The following is a 27133-nucleotide window of genomic DNA, read 5'->3' as shown; positions in this document are numbered from 1 at the left end:
AGACCTTTTTATTTAAGCAGTATTTTAAATGTTAATATTATTGAATTTTATCTGGCCAGGGCGGCTTGTTTTATATTGTATGTTTTATATCATATATTTGTATTTTAATGTATATATTTTAAAATGTTATTTTAATTTATTGTTGTAAGCCGCCCCGAGGCTTCGGCGAATGGGGCGGCATAAAAATGTTTTAGTAAATAAATAAAAATAAATATATGTGATCTGATCCACTGGTTCCAGTCTGAAGCCTGGCAGCAATAGTCCGATTCAATTAAAATTTCTGAACTGTCTTCAAGGGCAGCCCAACATTATTATATTACAGTGATCTAGCCTGTAGGGGTTGGAGGGAGGATAAAAGCATGAATGACCGAGAGTTAGATCTGGTGTCTCTCAGATAGGGCACACTTGGCATATTAAAATGGCATTAAGGTATTTCAGGGCCCCCACCTCCTGGACATCAACAAACAAAATGATTTAATAATGCTCCTGTTGCAAAAGTTGCAAAACTTACAGCTTCAACAGAAGCACAACCCATTCAAAATTGGTTGAACAAATACTTTTAAAAACAACTATACCTCCATGTTATTTGGATCAAAAGTCAGTTTGTTTGCTTTCATCTAATACAGAACTACTGTGAAACATCCATGTATATGTACACTTTTTGTAGGTTTTCACCAAACTACCATCTCTATTGGAATGTCAATAATTGTCCCTTTACATTGGCATCATCATCATCATCATCATCATCATCATCATCATCACATTTCTATGCCGCCCCTTGCCGAAACCTCAGGGCGGCTTACAACACAATAAAATACATTGAAATACAATAGAACATAATAAATTACCATTAAATACAAAAATACAAAAAATACACTGAGTTACAAATATAAAATTAAAATTATCAGTATAAAATAAGTAAATAAAAATATAGGAGGAGAAAAGAGAAGGAAGAAGAAGTTGCCCTGGCCAGATCATATGTTTTAACAATCATTGTGACTGCAGTCCTTAAAGCAGTCAATAATCCAGTAAAGCAATCTGAATGGAAGCAAATGTTAATGTCAGAAAAAGTAGTCTTTTTTTACAACCTAAACTCATTTTATTTATTTATTTATTTATCAAAACATTTCTATGCCGCCCCTTGCCGAGGCCTCGGGACGGCTTACAACATCAAATAAAATACAAAACTCATAGGTTTCATTTTTGTGTGTTTTAAATTCCACCACAGAGTCACTTAGTAGGACAGGATCTACAGTATGGCCCTTGCTGTTTCTCAGAGAGTGCAGATAATGTTATTTATAAAAAAAGGATTGACCAATATTGGGGCAAATACTAATGACAGTTCCTACTGTGTTGAAAACATGATCTTCCATCCCACTCAAATGCAACTGCTGGAACAGTAGGAATTGGAAAGTTTCCCTGTTTCCAACTGTGAGTTTGGCAACAAGAACAGCTGCCATTTTCCACTCCTCCAATCTGCCTAGCAACTGGTGAGTTGCTGGCAGCAGGGCGCTGATTAGCTGTTTCTGCACTCCCCGTCTTCCCTGCCAGCGCACAGTCCTTGATGCCCAGCCATCCCACCTCACTGTCACGCCTGCGCCATGTTGCCTGCCACACCTTGCCAAGCCATGCTGTGCTGTGCCTGCCACGATGCCAGCCTCGCCTTGCCAGTATGCCCATTCTGTGAGGCCGTAAGCAATGTGCACCGTGCTTCATGAGGCATCACCAATATGGCAATGGCTGCTGAGTGGCTTGGCTGAGTGTTGTGGGCGAACCCGTTTATTCTTCTGGTCAGTGGGCAAATCAATGCAAGAGGGAGAGAAACCATGGTGGGACGGGCGAGATGGAAGATTGGCTCTATCCCCATCTGAGAGCTGCTGCCCAGCAGGACTCTTCCTTTTGTACTGCCACTCCCCCAGCCCACTGAAGCCACTGCTTGTCTTTGCAGAATAATACTGCAAGTTAAGCACACACTGAAATGTGTACCTTGGGGGAAAAGTGCAACACATAACAATTGCTCTGAAGAAATCCAGGATACAATGGCAGAAACAGCAGGAGGAGGAGGGTTTGGAGTGAACATCATGAGATGTGCCAATGCGTCAGGCATTACTATGCTGGTAAAAATGCCTAAAGTAGATCCCTGCTTGGTACCAATTGGAGAAGAAATTGCTTATGTACTGAAGGCATTTTTACTGTTGATACCCTATCAAAAAACGGACAAACATGGCTTTTGCATAGTAGTTTCAAAGAGAGTGATCTTTTATATAGCAATTCAATATTTTGTGTATCTCACATATAAGCCAAATTTCTTATCTTATTGGTTCAATTTTCCAGCAAAAATAAAAAGGGTGAGGAAACTTCTGCTTGTGCAATGAGACTTCTCCTTGCTCTGTACTCTTCCCTATCCTTCTGGAGCAGGTTTGCAACATGAGCAGAGGAAATCTGTTGTGCCAGTGGTGCCCATTCTGCTGGTGGGCGGCACAGCTGGCTACAACCCATATTGTTCTTTCAGTGGAGTATCTCCACTTACTCCCACTCAAAGCATCAGCATTCTATATTATTTAACTTGTGTCTAGCCAGTTGACTATGTTATGACTTTATCCAATTCCTTCAAAGATTCCATTCCAAAGAATTGAAATTTGTCAGTACTATGCAGTTTGTGTAAGGAATTGTTTAGACAGTTTAAAAATCTGTTTTGTTTTTGTTCTCTTCCAACTCCTAGTTTGCTAGGCAATAGTGTTCATACATAAACTTGATAGTGTTTAAGCTATGCTCAAAAAGTAGGTCATAGTATATAAGCTGTACATCTCACAGCTAGATTGTGTACTAGATCACAAACGCAGTACATTGTCCCCAAAATGGCCCATAACACATCTGCTAGCTTGGGCTGAAACATGGACTCATTTAAATGATTTCTATATGCATTAGTTTCCACTAATCATCTTATTGCTTCCTATTATGAAATCTAAATGATTCTCAGTTTCTTGAGATGGCCCACTCTTCTCATGTGATAAAAGTAGAGTGGAGCAGCTGAGGAGCTTATGACTTGCCCATAGAAGAAAAGTACATGTTATCAAGCCACAGCAAATACCATGAAAAAAGTGACTTTTAATGAAAAAGGTTTGACTAATTTTACAAAGACAAATCATTATTTACAATACTACTTGCTGAAATATCCAGCGGTTCGGAAATTTAACCAAGTGTGCAACCACACCAAATACATATTACTTAAGCCTGTATTAGCTGCGCAAGGCATTTAAGATCACTTGCAAAATTAAGCTGTGGTGTAATTCCACCCAAATTCCATTACAGGCAACAGGCCAAATTAAATAAGGCTTCAATTCAACGCCAGTGTATTCTACTGAATCTGAAGAAGTCTTAGCAGAAATATTACAACAACAGAAATTGCTACACAAAGTAAACATTAGGCAAAGGTGAAAGTAACTAGTAGCAGGTTTATGGCAAGCTAGATAATCATTTAGAGTTTGCCTGCAGAGGCTGAAAATAAAAGAACTTTTACAGAGTAGGACAGAGTGAAATGCTTGCAGTGAAATATCCTTAGTTCACAATGCATAAGTATACAATGTTTACACAACCAAACTATTTTAAGTAGCTGCTCCTAGAATATCTGTTGATTTAGGATGAACAGTAAGTACAGAAAGATCATACTATACAGAAGGAAATACTATAGTCCTAGAAGCCTTTTAGCTTCTTCGCTTTGAGCCATAAGAGCTTCACTGGCATACTTCTGAAGAAGTTCCATTTTCTTTCTTCGGACAAGAGCTTCTTCAATCTATAGATTAAAGACAGTTGGCTTGAAATAAAGTACTGAAATGGCACAAATTGCAAATGAGTTCATAAAATGGTATCAACAATGTGTGACACCATAAAAGGAACTACCCAATGGAACCTTAGAAAGTTGTTCAGGTCTACTGCCATGGCAACAGAACCTGCTGTCTGACTCAGTGTGCCATGATTTTTAACAAAGAAATTTTCAGGAACCAATATACAAATGCACTGAAGGATCTCAGTTGGTGATCCTTTCAAGTATCTTTAGGAATAGTCTTTAGCTCAGACTGGGATCTACATGTTCAGTAGATGTATTTGTGTATGATAGAGTCCACACCTAATCCTAGTTTTCTTATTATATGTATCTATATGCTACATATATTCAAATAAAAATGAATTGAGTTGGTTCACCAATAACACCAAAGCATGGTTTAGTGCTGCAGCAAGAAGCTGCAATGAATCTCTGGCTTACACATTAGCTCCTTCTCTGAGCCACGCAGAAAAGTTTGGAATTCTTCACTTCCATTCTTTATTAACCTTGCTTGTGTCATTTAAACTAGAAAAAACTGTATTTTCAAACAAGTCTACTTCAAACCATGGGTTATTAAATTCAACTGCAGGTTAGCTTTAGTTATTCTAATTGCAAATTTTAGATCTCCTCCTTGTGGGAGGTTATTTAACCCACAGTAAGGCTGCGGTGCATGAAGCCACCAAGCAATCCCACTTGGAGGTTGTCATGTCATGTAAATTCAGCAAATATGACTTATTCAAAGGTTAAACAAACCTTGCCTGACCCATATTCGGTTTTAGGGCTATTTAATCATTGAATAATCCATGCTTGCCAGATTTGCATGACATGTAATAATGTTATTCCTGGACTGGGAAAATCTGACAGCAATAGTCCATGCTGTGAGAGCTTCCAGACTGGATTAGTACACTGCTCTCTATGTAGGGCTTCTCTTGAAGATGATCTGGTTCAAAATGTTGCTGCAATTAGTGAGATGTAAGCAGCTTTGAAATCTCTGCACTGGCTTCCAGTAAACTACCAAGCCAATGGTGTTAGTACTAGTGTACAAAGCTGTACATGGCTCAGGACCGAGATACTAGGATTGATTGTTTTCTCCAGTTCTAACTATCTTGAGATTTAAGATCAATCATGGAGGTTTTGCCTGTACTGCCCTCAACGGATGTAACCTGTTGGGCTATCACACATGGCAGGGTCTTCTCAGAGGTGTCACCACAGCTGCAGACCATTCTTCCAGTTGAGATCTGGCTATCCCTCCACACTGCTCTTGCTTAACTGCTAGTAAAAACCAAATTCTTCTTTATTCACACACACACACGTATGGCTGACTAAATACAGAGTCAGACCACTAATTCCTCTAGCTTGAAACTGGGTACACCAACCCTAAGTGGCTCTGGAGGGTTTCAGAGCCCTCTCAGATTTTTCCTAGTTATATTCTGATGTCCTAGGAATTGAATAATCCACTTAAAATTCTCAAAACATGAATCAATTCCCTGTTAGGATTAAAATTAGTCACAGGCCTTAGTCTCAGTTCATTCTTTTAGCTAAACTGTAAATACTTGTTTCAGTTCTTTCACAACATGAACCAATGGAATTAGGAATAAAAGAGCATAGCAACGTTAGTGCTTAGCTTTTATCCTTAGCTCCTTTGCAACATTTCCTATACTTTGCAAACTATGAATTATATTCTAGCAAAAACTCTTTTGGTCCAACTATTTACAGTTTATCTCAAGTGTGTATATATGCATGCACCTACTTGTCAGCAGAACACTCTAACTAATGAAAGAACATCCAAAATAAATCTAATACTAATATACTTTTGCTTCTATACATCTTAACAGGCAAATATACCTCTCTGGGTGGTTCACAACTAGCTCTAAAGGTCATGATCTGGTTGCAGGATTTAATCTTGAAAACCAGAGATCTCTGCAGGCTTTATTTAAATATTTAAACCCCTGAAGAAGGCCAGAAACAAATACTACAGGGCTATACTGAGGAATAAAACTAATAAACAGGGCTATACTGAGGAATAAAAACTAATAAAACTAGGACTCTGTCATTCTGATTTTGGATGTTTCCAGTTTTGTGTGTCTTTAAGCTTGTAAAGGTGACACAAGATACTAGTTTTTGTGGCAGCAGAGCAATAAGCCTACTCCACCTGTATATCTTTGTTTTTCAAATATTTCTTACCTCCTGTTGTGATGGCACTGGGACATGAGCAATAAACTTCTGCTGACTATCTTCACCTTCCTTTTCCTTTCCACTTTCTTCATCAGACTGCAATGCATTCAGAACATACATGTTTAGTTTAATGCTTGTCTCAGTATGCTTTAACGGAGCTGAATGCTGCAAAAAGCTATTAAATTATACACAGAAATAGCACAGACGTGTATAGAATCATCCACAACTTGTTAATTTTTAACACAAGTCTGCTTACTTTCTTTCCTAGCAAGCTTCCACGTGTTATAGTCATGGGGAAGCAAGTGCACGGTCATATCACGCACACATGCGCAAAATGAAGGAGCGCAGGCAAGCTAGCATATACAGTGGGAAGTGAGGATAGTGGTACCTCGGCTCACGAACGCCTCCGTGCATGACCAAATTGGGTTACAAACAGAAATGTCTGAAAAATTTTGCCTGGGTCACGAACTCTGCATCGGGTGATGATCGAGATCGCACCCACCTTCCCATGAGTGCACCTGTGATCACGCCTGCCTCCCCCCGAGCGCACCCATGAACGCACCCGCCTCCCCCCCAGCGCACCTGTAATTGCGCCTGCCTCCCCCGCTAGCATGCCTGCCTCCCCCCAGGGTGCCCGCCATCGCGCCTGCCTCCCCCGAGCACACCCGTAAACATGTCCACATCCCCCAGTGCGCCCATGATCACGCCCGCCTTCCCCCCCAGTGTGCCCGCCTCCCCCCAGCTCATATGGTAAGTTTCTGCCCATTTCAACCAGAGAAAGTGCATCCAGAAGAGCAAGTAAACAGAATAATGAAAGTGTTTATAAAGTCATTAAACATGCAGACCTAATGCGTATTCCACCGTGCCTTTTACTCTTAATGACTATTCTTCTCCAACATTCAAGGCATTCTACTATTAAAGGACTCAAAGGCCTGAAACCAGGACAATACCTCATCATCATTTACTGCATAGATGTTTACTTCCTCCTCCTCCTCTTCCTTGTCACCTCTTGAAAGACGTGCTTCTTTCTCAACTTTCCATTTTTCCACTGCTTCTGCAATAACTTGGAAAGCAAAATAACTGAATTTCAAAAATTGCATCAAGGATAACAAAATTCCATGGCTGGGGTGTGATAAGCTCTTGACTTATTTTTATCATCTTTTTTCATTTTTATTATCTTTCAAAAAGAATGACCTGGTTCACTCATAACACTAACCCATAAGTTTAGTTAAACCCAAATTAAAATGTGGGTTGTTGTTCTACCCAGAGTTTGCCTGACAGATAAAAAGCAAACCACGGTTTATTCAATTCAGTTTCTTGTTTTCCTCCTTTTTCACCTTTTCACCTTTATATCCCAACAGCATTTACCATGCTGTTGTCCTGCTATGTAGACTGGCAGGGGTAGTTTTACTTTTCTTGCAGTTTCTGGTGAAACAATCCATGTATAACCTATGGTTCTGGATTCATATATAATAACACCAATGTTTTAAACATCGCAGAGTTCACCCCTTCCCCCATGGGCTTTCTTTCTGGGATGCTTCCGGTTAACTGAAACTGGGTTTGCACATCACAACAACCCAGAGTTCAACATAGGTTAGCATTATGTAGCAATCCATCAAAAAAAGAGCTGTGTCTTGCAAGGGGTTTGGATCTCAGTCCCTGAGATTTAAAAATACTACAAAAACACATGCTTTATAGACTGTAACAAAGCTTTTGATTGTGTGGATCACAAGAACCTAAGGATGGCTCTAAGAGTAATGGGTGGGCCTCAGCATATGATTGTCCTGATGCATGGCCTGCACTGTGGACAAGGAGCTACAGTTAGGACAGCATATGTAAAAACAGAATGTTTGCTACAGGAAAAGGCATCAGACAAGGATATATTATATCTCCCTATCTGTACACAGAACTTATCATATGCAAATCTGGATTCAGACCAGAGGAAGCAGGAGTGGAATTTTACAGACAATACATCAATAGTTTAAGCTATGCAGGTAACACCATATTACTGGCAGAAAGCAGCAATGAAATGAAATCATTCCTGATAAGCAGGACTGCAGCTGCACATTAAGAAAACAAAAATCATGACATTAGAATTGTTGTTTTTAGTTGCGAAGTTGTGTCTGACCCATCGTGACCCCATGGACAACATTCCTCCAGGCCTTCCTGTCCTCCACCATCTCCCGGAGTTCACCTACGCTCATACCAACTGCCTCACTGACTCCATCTAGCCACCTCATCCTCTGCCGTCCCCTTCTTCTTTTGCCATCTATTGTTCCCATTAGAAATACACAACTTTAATTACAACAATGGAGAAATTGAAATTGTGCAAGATTTTGCATTCTTTGGCACAATCATCCATTCAAGTGGAGACTACAGCCAAGATTGAAATTTGGAAGGACAGCAGTGAAGGAACTAGAAAAGATCATCAAGTATATGGATGTTTCATTAGAGACAAAAGCTAAGATCATCCACAACATTTTATTCCCAGTTATTATATATGTGTGTGAAAGCCAGAAAGTGAAGAAAGCTGACAGGAGGAAAACTGATACATTTGAAACATGGTGCTGGAGGGGAAGTTTGAAAATACTCTGGACTGATGAACAAGTGGGTCCCAGATCAAATCAAGTCAGAATTCTCCCTGGGGAAAAAAGATGAAACTAATTGCCGAGGGGGGACTAAAAACAGCAGGCAGCTACAGGACAGGACAGTGACTAAACTGTGACTGAAATGGGACAACAAAATGGGTAGAAAGAAGGTGTTTTATGAGTGGAGGCTCTTACTTCAGAGTAACATGAAAATGTTGGCTAGCAATGGAAGTGCCAAAATGTAGGATGACATTGACAAGGACAGTGGCACCCCAGGCTAGACACAGTGCTTACTGGCAGCCTAGTGTAAACACCCATTTAAAAAAAAAAAGACTGTGAGTGCATCATTAGGGTCATAAAGGCTCAAAAAAGTACGGGCTCAAAATGGGCTCAGATCACCATTTGATCTGATATGTACATGTGGGGAAAGTATTTCTTTTGGGAGCCAGCAAGCCCAGGGAACCAAATGCAGAAATGGTGTTGGCCAAGAGATCACGGATATGAGTGTGGGGGCAAAAATGCCTGGGATACATACAGATGGCAGGACAACTAGTGGGGGAAGCAAGCCGTAGCAAGCCTGATCAGGTATCTATCGCATTTGTGAGCCAATCCATGGTAGCTTATTGGCAGGATGGCTCAGAGTGGCACATGAATTTTCTCAATGGAATCATGAACATTCAGTGAATCTAGAATCAGGTATATTAGTTTCTATTTGTACTATTACAACAGCCTCTTCTTGAAAAAGGATAGGGCAGAATTTTAAAGGCCGCAGAGAAGGCTATCCATTCCTGTGCGTTAAAAAGCCCAAGCAGGGCACCTCATTGCTTCTGCACTTGATGGCCAGGCTACTTCTATATACCTGTTTACAAAACTGGAGAAAGCTGATGTATGCACTGACAATTCCAGAACAGCACTTGATGTTCAATGCTCTGCATTATTTTTAGAACTGCTGAGATACAGTTCCCCCCTTCCAGCTCTCTGAAAGAGGTTGTGCATCCTGGTACCAACAGTAAAGAACCACAAGGCATCTTGAAGACTAAAATACTGTATTGTGGCATGAGGTTTCCATAGAGTCCAGATTATCTTAACAGACACACAAAGTGGCTTGGAAGGATGTTAAGTTTTTAGCGTCAAAGATGTTTGTTTGAATTTTTAACAGCAAAATTCAATGGAAAACAAACTGCAGGATATTAATATTCAGACTTTGGCCATACTGAATGGGGAAGGTGGATACTGTAGCCCTGCAAATCAGGAGGAAACCAGGTTGGGGAAGGTTCATGTAGAGTCTTCCTATTTTTCTTCACCATTAGGTTTACATGGCACAGCAAGCTAGCCAACCTGATTCCCATAAAGAACAGCCTCCCAACTGTAAGCCATTTGTCAGAGAACTGCTTAGGAAAACAAGCCCTTTAAATTGATGAGAAGAGCATCTAGTCCACAATCTAATTGCCAGTGTGTTCATTCATGAGGGATGTTCTGAATTCAGTAAGCAGAATGGCAAAGCAATTAGTTAAAAGTACCAGAGTGATGGAAAGAAGGCAACTCTGTTGCAGTGGGATGGCTCACATCTACTTATAATGAGTTAATATAATCAACAGCAGCAGCTCAGTTATTTCCTATCCATAACTCACCTAATTTTCTGAAGGCCCATCTGTTCCTAAAAGTATTTGAATTAATTTCCCCTGTACCCATGTGATCATCAGTAACATAAATGAGGATCTATATTCTGGAGTGGACTGCCAAGGAAGCCAATTCCATAAAAGTTTCAGCAGTATTTTCCGAAGTGCATTATACAGCAAGACCTGTGTCACTAGCACTACCATCTGACTGCCCTCTGCAAAGTACTCTGAACACCTACAACAGCAAAGATCTGAAACAAATTAATTTTTATTTTGGTAATTTTCTTATAGGATCACAGCCTCTGGATAATACAATCCTTACACTAAAACAGCGGGACAAACTTACTTTATCCAGTCAAAGAGTGGATGGCATGAATATACAAAGCATATGACAGATTAAAGCAGGCTTCTAATCAGAGAGAGCATTCCATGGTAACAGAAACTTTGGGGGAAGTGATTTGGGCTAACTCCAGATGTTTTGCTCCCTGAGGCAAAGGGCAGGATGGTGCCCCCTCACATTCAATGTACAGACACAGGTAGACAGGTATTTGAAATCTCTCTTCCACACTGGTCACCGAACAGCATCCCCCCTACAATTTAAGCCATCAGGTTGTGTAGCATACAAACTTGCTCCTCCAGCTCCTTACTGTTGTTTTTTGATATCTGCTGCCTGAAGCAGCTGCCTCACTATACCTAATGACAGGGCCAGCCCTGGAGGGGATCTAGCTCAGCAGCAGAATGCCTGGTTTGCATGTGGAAGGTCCCAGGTGTGATTCCTGACTTCTAACACCTGAGAAGGGTATCCGGGGACAAGAAAGAACTCTGTCTAAGACCCAAATACAGCCTTTCACAGCCAAGCAACCTCCAGATGTGATAGGCTGTAACTGCCAGCAAGGCCGGCAGCCCTGCTGGCTGGGGAGGACAGGTGCCCTGGTTCAACTTCTCTGCAGGGTGCTGGACTGGGGACAGCTGCTCAAAAGAGCAAGTAACAACCAGAGCAGGCATATCTAGGTAGGTGAACCAAAAGTCTGACCTGGTGCAAGGGCCTCTTCCCGGGAGGTAGGGTTCCAAGCTGAGCAAGAGCAGGCAGGAGCATTGGAGCACTGAATCAAAACAGAAGACATGGCGGCGGCTCTGGTCCACACAAGACACCAGCAAGGCTGCATATTAAGCAAGCAGCAGGCATAAGATCCATCCAAAAAGAGCCAATCTGCTCACCTCTTTTTATGATAGGTAGCAAGATGTGCAACTCCTATAAGTCACATCAAGCAAGGCAATGGCTTTACTCAGGTACGCACCATTTCTTTCGTGTTCCTGTTCCAGTGGTTCCAGGACACCATCATCCTCGTCCCTGTAGCCATAGTATTCCGCATCAATTGCCTTCATGAGTTCAGCTCGTGTCTTCCTTGGAGGAGGAAGGGCTGAAGAAATAAACAAACAGTCATTCTCAAAAGATAAAATGGAAGCATGTAGATTAGGATTAGCAGCTCATGAAGATCCAGCCAAGTGGTCACTGGCAACTCCATTCAGATCTTTGGAATGAGGGACCCACAGACAACGTGCTATTCAGAACTACTCAAGGATGAGTCTCCACTTTTACTGCCCTCCCTCGTTACGCACAGTAGCCCTCTCTCTTTCAGGCAGTTATTAAGGTGTCAACATTTCTTTGTGTTACCACTACAAAGGCTAAAATACCACTACAAATCCTAAAATATTCCCAACATTTATATTTTAACATTTGAGACTGTGTAAAGAAAGATTTGTGCACGTATCAAAGGTCTGATTTGGTATTATTCATAACAAGGGAAAAATCACAATATTGACACTATAAAGTAATTGCTTTCTCTTGGGATATACAACTATTCATTGGATTTTAAAATTGGTAGAAGTTTCATCTGCATTCTTCACCAACTGAAAGAAACTTGGAATCTCTATTGCCCACAAGTAGAAGAATGGTTTATGTCCTGTGCACTTTGGGGATAATTCTGAACAGAAAAGCAGCTGTAAGAGCATTGTCTTAAACAAACAGGTTTCTTCTCAATTAAGCAAATTTTTAAAATAAAAAGAGTAATACTGGTTTTCACAATGTTTGCAATGTCTATTTCTCCCTCCCATCTTTATTTGCATTAAACAGGAAAGACTACCAAAAATAAATTCTATCACACCTTACCTGGAAATAGTACAATCTTAGCTTGTCCAAAACATGGTACTAGTGGCATTTACCTAAAAAAATTCCTATGAATAGGCAAATGCACATGCATATACACAACACTTACGTTCTTTTTCAAAAAGCTCTCTAACACCAGGCAAGTCTTTAGCCGCTCCAAAATATTTGTAACCCCTGTTTCCTGGGACTTCTTTTCCTTCATGATCAAGCATTTTTGGACCAATTCTCTGTATAAAAAACGGGAAGGGAAGAGGGCAAAAGCTATGATGACTACTACTATTTTCACATGTATAAATTGCCCCATTAGCCCATAGGGCTCTCTGGGCGGTGCACAATATAAAACAGAATAAATATATTAACATTAACATAGTGAACATTTTCCTACTAAGTTAATGTTTAAGACACATTTTCCACATAAATCTTTCTAAAATACATTAAATCACAATAAAAACAAGTATTGGCTTGAGACATAAATACCTCTTACAAAAAAGAAAATATACATGAAATATCTGCACAGATACGAACATCTTTCTTATCATTCTTCTGTTTTTGGTTGAGAAGCTCTTCGTGAAGTGTTGGCCCTCTTATTTAAACGCACGTCTCTGGCCTCTTCAACTTCTTCCTTTTTAGCTGTTTTAAATTGGTCCTTAGACTTGCTAACCTGAAGAATTGCGCCTGCTGTGGCATGTGGAAACACTATCATTGCCAAGCCCAGTAAAACCACATCCGTTACTTCTTAGATGATATACAAATGAAGCAGGTAATCTTAAGACCCGTAGTATTCCTTCTTTTCTGGCTTACTAGTCAAAACCCGTTGATAGAGCCTAACATAGTTTGGCTCCAATCTATCCAAAACGTTTGGGGTGATGGAGAGCACCCATATGCCTTCACTACCATTACCTATGTGAATGACCATTTATGTCATAATCAGACATTCGTTTGCTAGCAATTTATGACTTGTACACATTTCCATTTCTTGCACTTTCCTGCAAAGGGATCAAACAATTATGACATACTTACTGCATAATCAGGTCCTCCCAGCTCCTTTATTCGGACTTCCCAGTGCCCCTTTTCTCTTAGGAGTTTGTTAATTTCATCATTTAAGTCGCGGATTCTGAATTCACCCAAACCAGCTATTTATAAAGGAGATAATATTACAGTTGCTTTATTTATAAGCCTAATATGTAAGGATAGCCTCCCTGTTCCAAACTTTTGCAAGAATTGTAGGCTATTATTATTATTGCTTTCTTCCTATCACATCTCCACTTTTGGACAGTTTTAACTGCACTAAAGTTACTTTTAAAGTGTGTGAACATGTTCGATAAAAAAAGACAATGGCACCCAGACCAGTTCTGATTTCAGCTTCAAGCACATCAAGAAAGCTGCCCAGTATCTGACCCAACACTAACTTTCAGACAGACTTGCTGAATACCAGAAACCCAATAATAGTTCAGATATTCTGGCATCCTTTCTGAACAACCACAAGTTCTAGAGACTCTTGCACAGTAGCATCTTCAATCAGTGCACCTCAGCTGTCACAGCCCTTCAGGGTCTGCAGCTAAAAAAGGAACAGCACTTTTAAGAGTTTGACCCTACATAGCTCAATGAAAATGTCAACCCATTGGGTTGCCACTGTGAAGGAGGCAAACTTACGAAAGCACTGAGAATAAGATTGCTGAAGTGCAGTCACATTTGGAATACTGTATCTGAGCACCAGACCTAAAAAGGGATATTGTAGAGTCGGGAGAAAGTGCAGAAAAGGACAACTAAAATGATCAACTCCCTTGTGAAAAAAAGTTACAACATCTGGGATTGCTTCATTTCGAATAAAGGTAAGTAAGAGGAGGTAACACAGAGGTGCAAAAAATTATGCACAGTGCGGAAAAAGGGAATGGAGAGATTTTTTTCTTCCTCTCTTTTAGTACTAGAAGCCAGTGGCATCTCATTAGGCTGATTGGTGGGAAATGCAACACAGATAAAAGGAAGGACTTGTTCATACAGCAAATGTAGTTAAACTATGGGTTTGGATGGATCCTTGGTCTGATCCAGCATGGCTGCTCTTATTTTCTTATTGCACTCTTGGGAGATGGATGGCACCAACCTTGCAGTCATCTGTCTATCCAGCATCTAAGTGACAGGCAGGAAGGCAGATTTTATAACCCTCCTGCTCCTCTCTTGTTTTGTTGTTTTTGGCTAGAAAGGCTTCTGAGTCCATTTAGGCACTGTCTCATTCCACCTTCCCTCCTAGCATCCCACCCCCTTTTCCCTTCTTCAACCTCTTCCAAGTTCCTGTTGGAAATTGACAAGGGATCCACCATGAAGCTTTGGGTAGAATACAGAGGAGATCCTACTTGTATTTTCCCCTGCTGAGGTTGTAGGGGTATCTATGGCCTTAGGGTGGGGGGAAATCTTCACTATCCAATGGCCCCAAGATGCCCTCCTAGAGACCACAGAACTGCTCTCTGTGTAATGTGGCTGAAAAATACATTCTGTAAATGCATTAAAATAGACAGTATTCTTTCAATACAAACTTACCATTCTGAATTTGTGCCACTTTCTTGGAAATTTCACCAATAATCTTTTTAAAAAAGAAACATTAGGCAACAGTTAGGGATTTTTCTGCAAACAGATTAGCAAGAGCAACTTTAAAGATGCACTATGTAACTCCTTTTAACAAAAAAAAAATTCTAAATGTGAAAATTCAGCCTGCTTTGTTTAAATCTGCAATACTCTGGTTGTTAGGAGGAGAAAATTCTTTAGGTGATAATTAAAGGAATGTATGAATGTGGTGGATTCCTTTGATGCAGAAAATCTATTTCCTTTATTTCTCCTTTTCTGTTTCCCCACATCTACCAGCTGGTTGGATTAAAACACCTATGGAGTATCTTTTATGCACATACAATGCCAGTGCTCAGCTTGATGAGATAGCTCAGATAGATTGGCTGCAAAGAATGTAATATCTGGAATGTCTTCAATGCAACTTTAGAAATGTGGGGGTGTCTATAACTCCATCTTTCTATTTTATTTATCACCCCCTTTTCAGCGGGGAAAGAGTTTCACAATTAGAGCATCTGTATAGAGAATGCTCCATTCCAATCCCCATCAGGTGGGCATCCTCACTACATCATCATAATAGGCAGGGACATAAAGTAGATGGTGGTCCATTGGTAACCAGGTTCTAAACTATGTAGAGCTTTCTACATTAGCACAAGCACTTGAACTTGGCTCAGGAGCTTCTTAGCAGCCAGCAGAACACCTTCAGAACTGGTATACTATGTTCTCATCAAGCTGCCCACACAGCAACCTCGCTCCTGTATGCAACTTCTGGACCCACCACATAGGTAATCCCACATAAAGTGCACTGCAGCGGCCCAGTCCTGATGGTACCAATATATGAATACATCATTTAATGTGCCTGTGCAGCAACTGTGTGCATGTTGAACATATCTTGATTGTGATGTAGAGTGAGTGACGGGGTTCAGACAAGACAATAATCCATACTCAAGGGCTGACTGTGGGTTATCACTGAACCAGGGGCTGTTGCAAAAGATGGGGTATCATGTTATCTGAACCCCACTGAACTGACGCAACATTATGCACAACCCATAGTTCACAACCAATGGGTTTTCTTCATGAGTTGTTTGTAGTTAACAACCACTGCCTTATTAGTGTAGCTTAATTCAGGTAACATGAAAACTCATGTTTCAACAACCACCTATGCTTCAGCAAGGTTGAATGTGAGTTGTTGTGTTGACTGAAGCCACTGGCTTAGATTCTAAGTTCCCTTCTATGAACAGAAAGAGTTTGTGTCAAGAAAATGGGGTTTCTGCGGCACCCTGCATCCCTGAAAATTTGTTACTAGGGACTGCGAGACCCTTTAGAACAGTTTGAGATATGGAATGGGGGCCTTTAGAGTGAAAACGCAGTTGGCCAAACATGGACAGAAAGCAACACAGGATCCAAGGCATTATGTTCCACTTACAGATACTCCTTTTATGAAAGGATGTATCATGTTCTAACACATATCCAGTAAAAAGGGCTTTAACCCTTTTTTAAAGGTCACCTGCAGAAATCCTTCTCCAAGAGCCCTCCCTGAAGGAGGTAAGGAGGACTGTCATGAGAAGAAAAGCCTTTTCTGCTATACTACCCCCCAATCGTAGAACTCGCTCTCAGAGAGGTTTGCCTGGTGTCAACGCTTTATTCATTCTGGCATCAGGTCAAAACTTTTTATTCACCCAGTTTTTAATTGTTAGGTAATATATTTTAATCGTTTTATTTTAATAAGAAGTATTGGCACATTTGGCTTCTGTTTGACAATTGAAATTTTCTTGTAAACCATCTTGAGATATAATGATGGAATTTTTAAACAAACAAACAAAACCCATAAAAGCTTGAGTCATTAGGACTTATGCTATCTGCTAGCCCTCAAGCTGCCACTGGACCTCTTTGTTATTGCTGCTACCATGGCTAACCCTCTGTATTTTAACCTATCCACAAAGTTTCTTCCTAAGGAGACCAGCTGTCCTTATGCTCTGTCTGATATAGCAAGTCCTGAGGGACAGAGATGAAGTTAAGTTTATTTCGCTTATAGATCAGATATACGATATGAAAAGAACAGAGAATGCTATAGCTCTTGACACAGGAAAGACAATAAATCCCATTGTCACACCAGCAATGGACTGCTTGGTTCCACATTAACATCTACCACATGGAACCCTGGGTTTCTGCCCCTTGCAAAAGCCCTTATATTCTGCTTGGGACCAGAGAAAATCCAAAGAGAAAACATGTTCACCTGGGGGAGTCTTTCCTCATTTTTTCAGAACCTCCTCCTAAAACAGAAGCATTTTAGTCTAAACATGGGGGATAAAGTTCTGTAAAATGTCAGACTAGTGCAAAGTCTATAGTAATCATTTTAATAAAAAAAATGAATTTCTCTGGTCTTTGCTGCATGCTTAGGTCTTTGCGACAAGCTTAGCTCCTTAGTGTAACAGCATGGTTGGGTATTTAATAGCAACTAGAGGTCTCTAATTACATTTCCAATTTTCAGCTTAATGTTCAGATGATCATTTCTTCTTTGTTGACGTTTACAGTTGCATTTTATTTAGAAACCAAAGTGTTTTCATACAAAGATACAGTTGGAAAGGAAAGCTGTATTTTCTTCCCTTTTTACTTTTAATGCATAGGACACCTTCCCCCAAACTATGCACACACTTTCCTTGTGTACAATATACAGTCAAACAACACACGAGTATTTCAAGAAATCTCTAAGGAATAGACGTAGAATGAATTCATATATTATTTGGAACTCGTCACTCCATGGCAAACAACAAATACCTGTCGTCTCCATTTCTCAGCTTTGGGCAATTCATTACATTCTGATGCAAGAAAAGGCCTTCGTTCCTGTTTGAAACAAATAAATAATCATCAGTTTTTCTTCAGGTCTATATATTTTCCAACAACAGACTTGATATTTACTCAGACTCAATATGCTATACCCTATTCAAACCTTCAACATCTATGTAATAGCTCTGGTAGAGGCACAAATTTTAAAACATGCAAGCACTGCATTACTTTACAAATGAGGGAAAACAATGATTTATAGAAGCTGGCATGCAGCATCACATGTCTTTTCACTGGCACAGCACGGTGTCATGTGGAAGACTCGAGTTCATAATTGCTCCAAGCACAAAAATGCTTAAGGGCTAATTGTCTGATAAAACAATTAGACACAAGGGGAAAAGTTAGGAAATCTTTTTCTGTTTGCCTGGGATAATCACAGAAGAGGACAAGCATTAGGTTATGTCTAATGGCTCCATAGAAAGGTATTCAAGCCAATTCTCATCTGTTTAGAGAAGTGTGCCTACCACAAGGGCACACAGCTTTGTTAGCTTCAACACAGATTGCTCTGATAAACTTCAGTCTAACTCTATGCTATTGGAAACCATCCTTTCTAATCTTCCTTCTCAGAAGTGAAAAATATTGATTACTTTCACGCTTGTTTATTTCAACCTCATATGTAATGAACAACAATAATCACCACCAACAACCCCCAAAATAATCAATAATCCCCATACATAATCAACACACTGAGAGTTGGTATGGTTGTTTTGGACTGGGAACCTGGGTTCTACTTCCCACTCAGACACGAAGCTCACTGGATAACTTTGGGCCAGTCACAGATTCTCAGCCCAACCTACCTTACAGGGTTACTGTTGTGAGCATAAACAGACCACCTTGTAGACCACCTTGGGGTCCTCACAAGAAGGCTGGATGAGGGGCACTGGATGTCAACCCATCTGGAAGGCAGCATTTACAGAGCACTCATACTAAGCATTCAATTTCCAAGGAACATGTTTACACATATAGTTAGTTACCTTCACTTTTCCTTCTTCTAGCTGAGCTTGGCGAAACCTTGCCAAGGCCGTCCTGAAACAGAGAATTTAGTTCAACACACATCTGTTTCTGCAACTGTGAACCCATGAGGATCAAGTCTCAGTCAGGTACAGTAATGTGTAAATCATGTAAATGCTTTCCAGTATGAACAGAAGGTCCACAACCAAAACACTCAGATTTGACCTTTGGTGCAGCAAGGAACCCTTATGAGGAATAAATCAAATTTGTGTATGTCAGGAAGTACAGTTTGAATGTCCTCTGAAATACTATGTGCAAACAATGAGTTATAAGCATAGGCAGAGAAAACTAAGATTAGCATACGAAAAGCTACATTAAAACAACATGACAAGAAGTTCCTGTGGGTGGATTAAGAACAACATTTTGCTGAAATGCTAAATATTCAGAAAACATTCTCTGGACAGGAAAGCAAAATTGATACCATACTTACATGGCCTTTTCTGCATTTCGAGCCTAAAAAGAAGAGAGGGAGAGAAAGCAGTTTTAAAAGAATTGAATACCAATTAAATGTATTCTGTTTGTTATTATGCAAGAGTAACTATAAGAAACCTAACACATGAACAGGGTATTGGGGTTAGAGATTTCACTTAATATTATTCTAAATAAATTGTGAAGTGTACAGCTTATAGGCCGTATTGTCACCTATACCCATTTCAGTTGTAGGCAGCTACAAGTTTCCATTTCCTTTTTTTCCAAAAGAATCAGCAACAATTGTTGAATCCAGACTTAGTGATACCGCAAATTAAACCATTGGTTTCAGTTACTTATTATTAACTAGTCACATTGCTTGCAATGGATTTACTTTACATATGATTACATCGAGATCCAACGTAAGCACCTTGCTTCTATCAGCAACCAATAGCTGCTAAAATCTCATAGGAAAAAGAAGACAAGCAGTCAGTTGTTTTGAAAACAAAGGAACCTGTGAATAAAAATAACTGAAGGGAATCCTGGAACACCTCATAGCAACTTTGGCAGCCAATGTATTGCCTTTACCCCAGCATGCCCAGGAACCCAGCAAGTCCAACATGATAGGGGATTCGGGACTCCAACTGGGAAAGAGAACAGAAAGTAATAGGCTGATGAAGAGAAGGCTGGGAACTGACAATGCAAAACCTAGGAGGTGAGAACTGCAACATACAACAAGGCCAATGTACTGCTTTCTGTGAGCCTTGTTGCTACAATTTAGTGCTGTGCTAAAGACAATGTTGCTCTCATGTGAACAGATGGTGCAGAGCCCCAGAATCCATGCTCCAGAGGAATACCCAGGTAGATACTGCCATGCAAAATTAAGTAACCCAAGATGCACAGGCACAGATCCACATAAAACATGGCACAGGGATACTGCCTATTGTTCATATTTAACAGCAGTTTAAACTATAGTTAAACTGAATGCAGCGCTATACGTTAGCTGCTGAAATCTCACTAACTTTAGTGAGATACAAGCAGGCTGAGTGCAGGACTGTATCCTCTGGGAATGCATGTACCAGGATGACCCCAGCTAAGAGATATAATGTGAATTCCTTTATGGTCTGCTTCTCATGTTTGCAGCTAAGAAAATCCCAGTGCAGCTGTTTCACTTCAGGTCTCAATGTTTCTTTCTGCCTACCTCTCTCAATATTTTTGCACACATATCTACATGCATAGCAGCTCTTCACAAAAACAGTCTGTGGAGACTTACAACATCCATTATCATTCAAAATCTATGAGGAAGAAAGATTACAAACTGGCTCTTAAGGCAACCAGTTCACTGCTTGACTACTTTAGCTCTGCTCTGAAACAAAAGTAGTAATCAAAGCATTTTAACAGCATATATGCCAGGTCCCCATCCATGGGAATTACATAAACACCAAACACACTTACAAGCTCTCTTTAGGCTTTTGTGCTCAATGTGTGAAGTCTAATTGGAAGTCTAACTAGGCACACAGGAACACTAGAGATGGGCCTTGCATGCATGCTCATGTCTCCATCCACACTTTGGCCCACCATACAAGCAGGCAAATACCTGCATAGAGGTGATGACAATAATGGAAGTTTATGCTATAGCAAATATTACTCTGGCTGACAGGGAAATTTTAGTTATTTTTGCAGCAAGAGATGAGTGCAGCTGTTCCACTCAAAACAGGTAAATCTGAACAAGACTTCTGCTATATTTTCTAAGTATTTAATATGCTTAGCCATTTCATTAAAAAAACAGCGAGCAAATAAGGAGAGTAGTACTTTATATGGCAGACAAATTAACACTGCATTTCTGCTTGCCATTTTACTTTATTGAAAATATGTACAGCTAGCTTTTTCACTGCCTTTGCAGTGTTCAGTGTGGTCTGCAACAGTTCCAAAACAAGGAAGCAAGCCCCAAGAAGAAAATCCATCAGAAATTGGATTTTTAACGTGAAAGACACATGAACTGCTCCAGGGAAAAGAAGAGGTGGAAAACTTCTCTTGTAAAATAAGTTGAGCTGGAAAACATGGAAAGATAGCCACTTCTTCAAAGCTATTCAATCCATAATCCTATACATGTTTAGACAGACAAAAAAGGTGCTATATTTTCCAGCATGCTGAGAGATTTAGGGCCTTTTCCCTTCTGAAAATGCATAGGGCTGCGTTCATGCTAATTTGTGAAAATGCTAATGGGGGAAGGCCCTTAATCACGAATTTAAGGAAGCTAGTACACAGAGGGACTGGACTACAACCCAGCCAGCATAGTAATGGATAATATCAGGAGCTGCAGTTCAGCACATGTTGGGGAAGGCTGCTCTGGGGCACCCGCAAACAGACCGAGATTCCCTCATATCCCCTCCCCCAGAAGCGGCTCGTGGCCTCAAGAAAGGCCAAGCTGGTGTCCAAAGAAGGTCGGAGCTGAGCACGAGCCTCGCCTTCCCACACACTCACCATGGTGACGGTCTCAGCGGAACGCGCGACTACTCCGAACTCTTATGCTGAACCGGAAAGATTTCTCTGAAGGATGCTAGCCCGGCAGTGACGGCATACAAGGGCTGCGATTTGAATGTTTCTCTGACCTTATTTCCGGCTCTGATAGGCTTTCGTCTCCATGTGCGGGGCAAATGTGCATCTATAGGCATTTGTTTAAAAGCCGAAATGAAATAGATGGAATTAGTGGTTTCATGAGAGTGCGCTCCACTCTGACAACCATGAAATATTTTTTTTTCTTTCAGGGAAGATGCACACCCCTTCCTGGAAGGACTTTTAAATATTTTATCACGGTTCCCAGCAGCCCACAAAGCTGCGGACAGCACGCTACGGGGAACCATGAAGTTTATGCGCGCTCGCGCACGAAGGAAGACACACGACTTGGGGCGGGATGGAGCGGGGAATTAGGAAAAATTCGGAACAGCTTTAGACAACTGCTCCCCCCCCCCCCACAGAGTTTGGTAAGGACTAAGCACGCTTAGTGGACACAGCATATGGGCTGGGATGGAAGGAATGTAGCGTCCTCGAGGAAGCCGTTGCAGCCAGTGAAAGCACGAAAGAGGAGACCCCACCGCAACTGGTTTGCTCCTGGTCCCACTCCTATAAAGAAGCAAACACTCAGCGGCGCGGTAGCGACGGAAAGGGGCACCTTGTTGAAGTGCAACCGAGCGTCTGAGTTTTTAAAGGCGCGGCGCTTCGAAAAAGATCGCCGCTCTGTTCACGCACTAGAAATGCAACATACGGGAATGGAGCGGAGACGGGCCCTGTGCCTTTAAAGGCTGTGTGAAGAGCGGGAGTTCCGTGCTCCTCGCGCCGCCGCGGAACCCCGCCCCCGCGGCGAAGAAAGCCGTCTGGCCGCGGCCCCCACGGGGCTGGGGCTCAGCGCCACTGGCCTCAGTGAGCTCCTGAATAGACAGACGTCTACACGTCAGGCTTGCACCGGTTGACAGGGTGCAGGTAGGTGCCGAGCGCACGTCTTGCAGGCTCCTGGGCAGGTTTAGTCCCGGGTAATGCTGCCCTCGTCGCTTCAAAGGGCAGGCTGGCTTTTTTCGAAGTACAAAAGACAAAAGCTCTCTCGTTGTCAAAGCACAGACTCTAAAAGAAGAGCAGTGGAGTTAGATTCTTTTAGATAGCAATCACCAATATGATTCTATTAATGTCCTGCTTTGGCCCAAGAGTGCATCATTCATGCCTTCGCCCACCATTTTATTCTCACAACCACTCTGTGAGGTGACTTGGACTGAGAGTGACTGCCTGCCAAGGCCCGCTAGGGTGCTTCAGACTGAATCTGGGCCTTGCCCAGCCTTCGGAGGCATTTCTTACCCGGACCAGAAGCAGCATATGATAGATTGGGATCTACTGCTGCAGTTGTGTACTATCCACTCATCTCTGCCTTATGAATGAAAGCCTCCAGAATGACCTGTCCACAGCAGCCATGCTCAACTCTTGTAAAATCAAGGCTGTGGCTTCCTTTATGTAATCAATCCGTCTCATGGGTGGTCAGTCTTATGCCTTCAACTGTCCCTGGCATGATTGTCTTGCCTTCTTATGATGTGCCCAAAGAAAGACAGCCTCATTTGGTCATTTTTGCTTCTAGGGAAAGTTCTGTTTTTCCATATTCTGTCCTAACAGTAGTTCCTAGTCCAGTGATAACAGGTTACACATCAGGACAATCAAGTTTCATCAAAGAAACTACCATCATAGTTTCTTGTGATTCTCACCGTCAGTTTGCTGTAGTCCATAAAGCATAGATTGACCTGAAATTATTTGGTTTCTCCATTAGCCAGTGTATATTTGTGTTTCTAGTGATAGATCAGGAAGGGCTTGTTCTGCAATTCTACATCCCCTTATATGAGCCACTCTTTTGCACTTCTTGTAGCACCTTGAAGGTTCACTTGTTTATTCTGGCCCAAGCATTTGTAGACTATTTGTGGACCTCTGATAAAGTGTGCTATAGTCCATGAAAGCTTACAGTGAAATAAGTTCGTTACTTTTTAAGATGCCACAAGGAGGAATAAAGGAGGCACAGGTAGCTTCTGAAACATTTTGCTGCATTCCAGCATAAAGTTGTTATTACCATCACACTAAGTTTATATCAAATCTTTCTTCCTTTTGCAAGGAACCCAAGGCAGATTACATATGCTCCTTCACTCCATTTTATCTTCACAACAACAGCCCTGTGAGATAGGTTAGACTGAGAGTGAGTGACTGGCCCAAGGTTAACCAGTGAGCTTCACTGCTGAGTAGGGACTAGAACCCAGATCCCCTGAGTCCCAGACTGGCACTCTGGCCCCCATGCCACACTGGCTGTCAAACCAGACTTGAGGAACAATCACAACATGCACAACTTTACCTCTCCCACTACGGTTCCAATTTAACACCTGCAGTATTACAGAACTGCAGAGAAGTGTTCTGCAGAACTCAAAACTTGCTTAATATTTTGTGGATTTTTAGTGGTCCTAATAAAGGCTATTTCTTTACTGTGGAAATGTAAATATGTTATAAATTATTTGTGAACAAAACAAATTCAGATACTAATGTCTGCTTTTAACTTTTTCCCTGTTTTTTCCTCCTCTTACCTTACCAACAACTGAGCTATAGCAATGCTAAAGTTGGTGGTAAGTTCCCAGTTCCTTTATTTCCTGAATGTTCAAAACAGAGGTCAATAAGCAAATAAGAGAAGAGCTCAGGTATATATGTGGCTGCACCCCAAAATAACCTTTGGCTACCCTGTATTTCTATGACCAGGAGCCTGGCCCTTTCAGGATAAACAGTCAGTCTCACTTATCAACATGGCCATTTTAGTGCAGATGAATTCATGTGTGATGACAATTACAAATTCAGATGGCAATTACAAATTAGGAACTCAAATATGACCTTCACAGTAAGGTTTGGACAATCCCAAATGATAGACACAAATGTTCAGGAGAGTGGCCCTTGTGAAATGGCATTGAATTGCATCCAACCCCATGCATTCTTTGGTGCAGGGTGTGCCAAGCTATCTGAAAAAGAATACAGAGCAGGAGTGTACCCACCCTACAAGAAGCCACCTCATCTCATATACTCCCATACCCAGGAGAAGGACCCCTACCAAATGGCACAGGGCACTATCAAGTATGGAATGAAGAACTGAGGCACATGCACCCCAACTGGGAGGGAGAAAGTTGCTGCCTAATCATTGCCAGGCTAAAAGTCTGAATCTTTGATTTCCTGCAGGCTTGAGAACAGGAATTAAATAAGAAATAGTTTTGCCTGAACTCTTCTTCCATTTGGGAGGAAGGAGTAAAACTAAGTTACCAACTGGACAGGAACTTAGGAGCCCCTCTTCAAACTGATCTGTTTTCTTAGTGACAACTACAATATACAGGCTTATTTTTTAAAAAAGTGGCTAGCAGAAATGCAGTAGAGCATCTTGAGTCTTATTTTAGAGTGCTTGCAGGATTTTTAAAAGATAACTAGATAAAGAAGAGTAATCTGCTTAAGATACAGAACCGAGCACATTAAGATGATCCAGTATGCCCATTTATTTTTGTAGGCCTATTCTGAATAACATTTCAAGGCTCCAGCTTCCCATTTATTTATTTGATTTCTGACATGCCTCATTAGCCATACAGCTCCCTAGTGCAGCCAAACAGAGAGAAGTGCGCTAGAATTTTTGCTGGAGAGAGAAGTACAACCATGCTGAAAGAGCTTTCAAGCATCAGCCTGCTTCTAGAGGTGCTTCTGCTGCAGCAAGGCCTATGCTTATGCCTGTCCTTCTCTGCATTTTGGCATAGTAAAGTGTTGGAGTGGGGGCCCAGGAGATCTGGGTACTGGTCCTCACTTAGCCATGGAGTTCAACTGGCTGACAGAGCCAGTCACAGACACACAGCCCAACCTGCCTCACAGACTGGTCATTCTTGTGATGAGAAAATGGAGAGGAAGAGATGCTTATAAGCCAGCTTGGGTTCCTTGCAAAAGAAAGAAAGATGGGGTATAGATGTAATGGAATAGCAATAATAATGTTCAATTTTCCACAATTGCTGTAGCCACTAACAATCCAAGGTAAGGTTGAAGTACTTTGAGAAGAGTTCTATATGGTTACTAAAATTCATTTGAACACTTTCTAGTAGTTGTTGCAACAAACAAGGCAACAGTGCACCTTAAACACCAGTATAAAGTTTCGTGGACTATGGCTGTTGCAATGCATCTGTTCAAGGGGTCTGTTGTCCACAGAAGCTTACACAAAAATAGATCTGTTGGTATTTTGCAATTAGTATATTTTTTCAAATCTATGCATGAGAAGGTGGTGTGTTCTGCTTGCATCTGTGACCATCTCTCCTTACTCACCTAAAGCCAGGAACTTCAACTCATTTATTTTTGTCCTTCCAGAGAACTTATTGGTTCTGTTTTTCAGTTTCACTGAGCTCAGTTACTTTTTAGCTTGCAAGAGTCGGTGCTAGAGATCTTTCCTATGGATCAGCTCCACCAACATTTACTTTCTTCTGCCATCTGATGGATGTAAAATAGAACTACAGGAGTTGGGGAGCCAATCCCAAATGAATGATATTCCTTATGTTGCCTTCCAGGAGTGTATCTAGACAAGCTGTGATAAACATGCATCCTTATACACTTTTGGTTTAATGAGGCATTTTTACTACATGTTCATAAGCATGTTTACTCATGAGTACCACTGAGTACACAGTGTTGGACATTGTGTGGCCTGATCCAGTGCAGTCAAGCATACCTATGGCTGTTGAAATCAGTTAAGGATTGGTAACCAGTTGTGTAAATGTTCGTGATCTTCAGTATTTCTGGAAGTCTTGCATGTATTAAGTTTAACTGCAGTGAACAGTTAATTGTCGGAATGAGTTTCTGTACTATACAGCTGTCTTTCCACTACCTTAGAATGTAATATGCATCTTAAAGGGAAAAAAATCCTACATTGCCAGCTGGCAAATACTGCGAACTGTAGGACTTTTTTTTGTATTAACATGTATAGGATTGCACACTTCAAAGTTCAAGCCTTAAATGTTGTGTGGAACCCCATGCCTCTACTAGTAAGGAAAATTATTAGGTGCATGTATCCAATGTGAAAGATGCCTGCAGATCAGAAAGCTGCAAATAGTTCAGGCTAGTACTACAAGTAGTTATTTCATTTGTATACTGCCTCATAGCTGAAGCTCTCAAGTCACCATAGCAAATACCAGATTCTCACCAAAGCTTAACCATAAATCTGATCTTTTTTCCTGAAGAAAATTTCCTCTGATGATAGGGTTCATTTCCTTAAACAAATGGAGTACTTTTACCAATGCACTATAATTTTCTAGTAAATTACAGTGGGTCATGGGAACAGTTTAACAGCAATGATACCACCAGTGGTAACCATGAAACCTGCAAATGCACAGAAAAACAAGCAGCACAGGGACATAGTGTTAGCCCT

General features: G+C 41.1%; 1 protein-coding gene across 1 annotated transcript; it reads right to left on the bottom strand.

The window, feature by feature from the left end:
• Positions 1 to 3085: 3085 nt before the first annotated feature.
• On the bottom strand, positions 3086 to 21855 carry ISY1 (ISY1 splicing factor homolog). The gene is made up of 11 exons (XM_044451426.1): positions 21673 to 21855; positions 19211 to 19233; positions 18744 to 18795; positions 17704 to 17769; positions 14905 to 14947; positions 13390 to 13502; positions 12479 to 12596; positions 11501 to 11623; positions 6946 to 7058; positions 6005 to 6091; positions 3086 to 3793 (listed from the first exon to the last, which is right to left on the bottom strand). Exons 1-11 carry the CDS (start codon positions 21673 to 21675, stop codon positions 3686 to 3688), a joined length of 849 nt encoding a protein of 282 aa, XP_044307361.1. The 5' UTR covers positions 21676 to 21855; the 3' UTR covers positions 3086 to 3685.
• Positions 21856 to 27133: the final 5278 nt, after the last annotated feature.

Source organism: Varanus komodoensis, unplaced genomic scaffold, assembly GCF_004798865.1.
Source record: "Varanus komodoensis strain SLA01 unplaced genomic scaffold, ASM479886v1 scaffold6_2, whole genome shotgun sequence".
NCBI classification, from domain to species: Eukaryota; Metazoa; Chordata; class Lepidosauria; order Squamata; family Varanidae; genus Varanus; species Varanus komodoensis.
Note: the sequence above shows the minus strand (reverse complement) of the source record. Positions and strands in the feature narration are given on the sequence as shown.

Coding starts and splice junctions, on each gene's coding strand:
- ISY1 (XM_044451426.1), bottom strand. Junction 12,597..13,389: donor TGGGAGGACCTGATTATGCA/GTAAGTATGTCA, acceptor TTTTTTATACAG/AGAATTGGTCCAAAAATGCT. Junction 6,092..6,945: donor ATGCAGTAAATGATGATGAG/GTATTGTCCTGG, acceptor AATGCATTGCAG/TCTGATGAAGAAAGTGGAAA.